This window comes from Ambystoma mexicanum, chromosome 7p (assembly GCF_040938575.1).
Source record: "Ambystoma mexicanum isolate Mex_15411 chromosome 7p, UKY_AmexF1_1, whole genome shotgun sequence".
NCBI lineage: Eukaryota > Metazoa > Chordata > Amphibia > Caudata > Ambystomatidae > Ambystoma > Ambystoma mexicanum.
This window is the reverse complement of record NC_090939.1, coordinates 50,401,822-50,408,343: the sequence shown is the minus strand read 5'-3', so window position 1 is coordinate 50,408,343 and position 6,522 is coordinate 50,401,822. Positions and strand designations below refer to the sequence as shown.

The 6,522-nt window shown below is 49.1% G+C and overlaps 1 protein-coding gene across 1 annotated transcript; it reads left to right on the top strand.

Annotated features, from left to right (window-relative positions):
* The first annotated feature begins 5,545 nt into the window (after positions 1–5,545).
* On the top strand, positions 5,546–5,893 carry LOC138525897 (protein LDOC1-like). The gene has a single exon (XM_069636184.1). It carries the CDS (start codon positions 5,546–5,548, stop codon positions 5,891–5,893), a length of 348 nt encoding a protein of 115 aa, XP_069492285.1.
* The last annotated feature ends 629 nt before the right edge of the window (positions 5,894–6,522 follow it).

The window sequence follows — 6,522 nt, the reverse complement described above, 5'->3', positions numbered from 1 at the left end:
ACGTTCTTAAACTATGATCTGTATGTGCTTCACCACAACTTTAAGGGTGTTGCTCACAATAGGGAAGTATTGCAATATCCTGGTAATGTGAGAATGCTTTGAAGTCTCAGGACTTGATTTGGTACGTCTAATCTTTAATATTGCAGTTTCCCATGGCAGGGTAACGATAAGCCATAAGCCATGCATGCGTATACAATCCACTTAATGCATTGTAGGTTTAGCATACATATGGAGGCGGTTCTCCGGGCAAGCTGGTTTGTAATGCTACCTGAGCACGATGGACTATTTAGTAAACTCTGAAGAGTTGCTCAGTCGGGTTTCCCCCTCTAAAACCATGCATGCAGGTTTGGTTGTGGGCAAGATGGTGTCAATGGCACGACCTGCTAAATGTGCTTTTATGTGCCTACTTCACATGCTTCCTGTGAGCATGTTGATTGGTGTTCATTCTGAAGATCGAGTGCTCCGATTGGCTATGATGAGGGACATGTTTGTCTCAGCTGTGTTGTGTCCATCCACTGCCCCCACATCGGAGGCCCAACTCTTTGACGCCTTTCAAAAGATCTGCTTAAAGGGGATGCGTGCAAGTTACTCACTGGAGTGGCTCTCTGCCACTGGACCCACTTCCTCTGGACACCCTCCCCAAGACCCAATGGATGAATCCCTGTAGAGCTTTGGCCTTCGGTGTGAATGAGGAGTCAGGAATCTGGACCCAGGGAATCCTGCACAGGGGTGCGGTCGCGGCCTTGGTGGGGCCTCCCGTGGGTCTGCCCATCTGATTCCTTGGCATTGCCGTCCTTTCCGGCACTGGGAGTGACCTCCTATTTAGTCTTAAGGAGGGGGACTATGGACTATGAGTACAGGAGTCACTGTGGCAAGTAACTCATAGTTTGGATTAGGCTGGGCTAAGTTATAGGAGATGTGATTGCGACAAAGTGATTGCACAGAAATGCATGAATGTATTATGTATATCTGCCTAGCTCCAAACCATTACGACAGCCTGGCGTTGCCTTGGCATGGTGCCACCTGATGCCATGGGTAGGAAAGATAATCATCTATAGGCGGTGTGGAAAGCGTGTTCTCAGCCGGTCTATAACCCACTCCAGTAGACGTCCACTTCTGGCCCCTAGCAAAGTAGCACTTTTCGTTTGAATAATGTAAGTTTCCATTTTTAAGCTTTTCTCTGCCAGCAGTCACTTCTCATTTATCAGCGGCAAGAAGCCCGCGTTCCTGTTGCTCCGGCGCTGGCCCCACAATTGCCACTCGTCCTGGATGCAGTGTTTTTGTGGCGTAGATTTTTATGTCAGATGCTGCACATTTTCTGTAAAGTACTCTAAATTGGTGTCATTAAACTCTTGTCCAGCTCTATGTGCTCTGTGCCCAAAATGAAATTAGCCCCATTATAGAATATCTGGCTGTTTTTTGGAGGAAAACCAAAGACAGACCTCAGGATCCTTGTGAAGCTGGGGGGATGGGTGTCTTCAGAGTTTGCTCATTGTCAGCAGAGCCAGCTGGCCATGCTAGCTTTTTATTTTTAAACATTTATGGAAAATTATGTTCTCCACAAGGGCTTTATCCCTGATTCACAAAGCGATTTCCAATGGGATTGTGCCATTATAAAATACGTATGTGAATCAGGCCCTTAAAGCTTACACTGCAGGGCCTTCTAAGCACTATAAAAACACGTGTAGCCGGTGTTGGTGGATCGCATCTGCATAATAATCAATACAGATCAAATGCTGTGCTTAGGACAGCTCTTTGGATACTCTCACCTTGTCATATAACATTTTATGCCCAGTTTCACCTGTTTGTAAACGCTTAATTAATGGGTGTTCTTTTTACACAATTGTTTCCTTTTTAGATCTTGAAAGCGTGAAAGGAAGAGTCAACTTTGCCGGGATTTGTGCCTGCACACTGAAGACAGTGCTTTGACTGTGAGCACTTTAGTCTATGAGCTATATCTCCTTTTTATCCAAGCTCTGTGGCGGATGTCTTAGGATGCAAGGACTGCAGTCAGTATTGCCTGGGCAGAGATGAATGAGGGAAGGGGTGTGTGTTATGCTATGTTATGTTAATGGGATTTATACTCCAATCCACTGCAATTTGCATGGCCACAAGGTACTCTGCCTGATCTCAAAGAGAGGCGATTGGGTGAGGTTAGTCGGGAGGGCTGTTGTGCTGCTGACACATGCTGGCCCAGGGTACACTGAGCTTTGCATGCCGGTCAGTTTCTCAGTGTCCTGTGTCAGGAGCATAGAGACGTTTGTGTCCAGATGGGCGCCTTGTGTGCCTGCGGTGATAGGATACATTAGCCCAGAGTGTGGTATTCCAGTTGGCTGTAGAGTTGTAGTGTTTTGATGTTTGATCTCTGCTGTGAGGGGTGTTCAATTGCCTTGTGTAGGTCTTGTTAGGAACCAGGAATGAGTCACGGATAGGGGGGACTTATGGTTTTGGCCATAAACCTTTAGTGAAACAAAAAGGGGTTGGAAAATGCCCCTCTGTCTCTATTCTAGGATGCATTTCCCTACTTAAAACCAAACTAAGCGTCTGTCCAATGTCAAGATGTCCAAAGCAAAATGTCCAGTGTCCAAAGTACTATTCTGGCCCTAACATTCTAAAAAATCCACTCTAAGGTGAATGGTGAAATGTCTTTGGCTACAAAACTGTATCTGTGTTAAAAAAAAGGAAAGGAGCAACGTCAACACAAGAAAAGTTCCAAATGGATAAAGTTTAAAGTTCCAGAGGATGGTTTCCTTCCCCATGATTTCTCTTTACTGTGCTTTACACTTTTAGGGATATCAGTTCCTTGAGTTTCTTTTTATCAACAACACAACTGGTATGCAAAACAACTTGGCTGTTAGTCTTAATCTTGGTAGGGTACTCATTGCACCCTCCTGCCAGGTTTCTCCTCTTCTGTAATATAATTTCAACAGAATCTCTGGCTATTCCCAATGTATTTTGATCAACAACACAACTGGTGTGTAAAAACAACTTGGTTGCTAGTCTTAATCTTGGTAGGATAAATGGTGTTCTCCCCTGCCATGTTTCTTGTCCTCTTTAATATGATTTCAACACAGTCTTTGGCTACTCCTGATGTATCCTTCTCAGGACTTCCTCACGTGATGTACTTTACACACTGTTGATCTTGACCGTGAATGGTATACTCTCCTGCCAGGGCTTTCTCATACAAACACACTAGCAACTTGAATATGCCTGGTATACTCTCCTGCCAGGACTTTCTCATATGAACACACTTGCAACAAATCTGCCTGGTATATTCTCCTGTGTCATCCGCCAGACCAGCCGCAGCCGAGATTGGCGGTTGCTTCCGTGTTGGAGCTGGAGACGCGGAGGTAGAGTTTAGTCCCTTCTGTCACGATGCCTGCCCCCGGAAAGCCAGACCAGGCCCAGCAACCCCGGAAGCAGGCATCATGCCACTTGAAGCATGCCCAAAAACCCCAGTTAGGGGCTATTTGGCTACAGTCCTGGCGACTATGGCGCCAGGCTCATAAGAATAAAGTCAGTCCTGGTGCCATGGGTGCCAGGCTCATTACAGAAAACTTACCTGATGCAGACCATGCTGCATACCTACCTGATGCAGACGTTGCTGCACGAAGCCACAAGCCAAATGAGGCTTAGAGGGACTATTTTACCTCAGGGACTCCTTTCCTCTCGGGTAGGGCTGTGGAAGAATACCTACCTGGGACTTCTTCCAAGGCTATTTAAGCCACACCCGGACAGCCACACGTGCTTCGCGTTATTCTGCTTGCTGCAGCGAAACGCTCACCGTGTCTTCAGCAGCTCCAGTCTTCAGCCACGCCCGCTTCAGCCCTGGAACAAGGAAAGGAGAAGGAGAAGAGGTCAGAACAAAACCCTTACCTGAATCCTTGATCCAGCACATCGTCGATCTGGAAGAGAGAAGCCTTCACAGGTGCATTGCCACGCACCTTGCAGCGCCGCGCTGAACTCACCATCCGGGGCTGCATTCCTTTACTCCATCTCGAACCCAGCATCTCCAGGCCATTCTTCAACATCTGGGGGAGACAAGAACAAATAGGTGAGCAAGGGCAATACAAACCACCCCCAAAGACTTACCTGATTACCACAGGGGGGTACTCACCTCATCTCGGATCGGCGCAGTCAATTCTGCATCACCGCCGCACCCCGGCCCCTAAGGGGAAAACAAGGATAATACAAACCACCCCCAAAGACTTATCTGATTACCACAGGGGGGTACTCACCTCATCTCGGGTCGGCGCAGTCAATTCTGCATCACCGCTGCACCCCGGCCCCAAAGGGGAGAACCACAATAGACTTATCAGGATCTTACCAATTGCCACTTGGAACTCTTCTGGTGGTTTAAATCTGCAACCTGCAAGTAATCTGGCAGAGTGAAGATCAGACTTTTGAACTCTTACGAACAATTGGACTTTAGAGTCAATACTGGAACTCACCAATTCCTCCACGCCAGTGAAGTAACTGGTCGTCTATGCGCCCCTGCGCTCGACGCAGGATGGAGAGCTCATCTTTCCAAATCTTCAGGTGAGATTAAGAGGGGACTTCAGGAGTATTCTGTGGGCAGACAAGGGGAGTGGGAAGGCGAGTTAACACTCAGATTACAGGAGGTTAATTCCCTTTCTCCATTGCAGAAATATATTCGTACGAGCCCAACAAACGAAGCTAAGTGGGTCTGTCCAGTCTGTCATCTCGGCTCTACGTGTTACTCTGGTGGAAGCAACAGCGGGCCAGTCCAGATCGACGCCCCCGTGGGAATCAGGTGAGAGTAACACTTCTTTGTTTCTGCGTCTCCAGCGAGGCAGCGCAGCGCGGCCGGTCGTATTTAAGGGCCCGCCTTCCGGCACGACGCTGCGTTGCAACCCTCCTCTGGATGTTTTCCTGCTTCCGGGTTAACACGCTTGTTGTTTCTGTCCTCCGGCTTCGGCTTTCGTATGGAAACTTTCCTACCTGTGCTGTTCTGTGCCTCTGCTTCCCTCTCTCTCTCCCTCTGTTGCGGCACCCGCCGCTTGTTTCCTTTTTTCTTCTTCCCTCTCCTCACCTGGCCTCTCTGCTTAACCTTGAGGCTCTGCCTCATCCAGCGGTACCATTCCAGGTCCAGCCTTCCTTCCTGCCTCATACTGGTCGCATCTTCCCGGACTCTGCTACTCCTGCACTCCTGGCATCTGGACTATCCCTTCGCTACAGACACTGTGCTCTGCCTCGGATTCGACCATTGCCAACAGTCCATACTGACATCTGGATTGAAGAGCGTCACAGCTCCACTGCAGGGTTTTTTCCCCTTTGGGGGTTTTTCCCTGATTTCTGGCTTGGTTCCGGAAGGGAGTCGCGGGACAGCTGTTTAAACAGCAGTCACTGTGGCTTCCCTCCGTGACAAGCACCATCTTCCAAAAAACAGAAGGACTACCTCGCGAGATGCCACCTGCAAGAGCTTGACACTTCCAGCAGCGCAGGTGAGGAGAGTGTGTGTACTGGGGAGGCCGAGGTCGGGGTGCATACTAGGTCACAGATTGCAACGCCAAAAGGAATCACAATGTCGGCGGAGGATCAAGTCCAAGAGTTATGGAAGGCATTCCAAGCAATGTCTCAGGAGCTACAAGGGTTAAAGACCGAGAACGCTCTGCTAAAACAGATGGTCTCCGCTAGAGAACCCGCTCCCCCTGAATTGCCATCCATGGCGCTATCCTCCGGAAAATTTGACGGCTCTCCCAAGAAGGTGAAGGAGTTTCTAAAAGCATGCATGGTGTATTTCACCTTCCGTCCTCGCACTTTTGCCTCTGATCAAGCCCGAGTGGGCTTTCTGATTTCGAATATGACAGGAAACGCACTATCCTGGGCTACTCCGCTAGTGACCAGTGGTAACGCCATTTTACAGGATTGATCGGCGTTTCAGGATTTGCTAAAGCAGACTTTTGAACGCCCGGAATTATCGTTTACTGCTTGTGAAGATTTGCTGGACGTCAAACAGGGTTCCCTGGATGTCTTGTCTTACATCTCAACCTTCAAGACGTTGGCGGCCGGAACAGGATGGGTCGAATCCGCACAATACGCCATCTTCAGAAGGGGTTTGAAGGAAGAAATTAAGGATGAGCTTGCGAGGTCCCCTCGTTCACCCACATTTGCGGATCTACTTGCTGCGGCCCTTCACATAGAATATCACCTCCAAGAAAGGAGGGCTGAACATCGCAAACAAAAAGGCCTTGGTTTTCTTCCAGAACACCTTGCACACTCTTCCCCTGGGCGTTCCACAGTCTCTCCGATGGATGAACCGATGCAGATCGGTACCACCCGATCACCACTGACCTCGGCTGAAAGACGTCGCAGACGGGAGAAAGGTCTGTGTGCCTACTGTGGCTCGCGCCAACACCTTCTTAAAGACTGCACAGAACTGCCAAGCAAGAGGTCGGGAACAGGTCCCCCTCGGCGTCAATAGGGACAGACGACCGAGGGTCTCCAAACGTTTCTTCTCGTCCCCATGTCTCCCTCTCGGTTTCCTCACCCGAGTCGCAG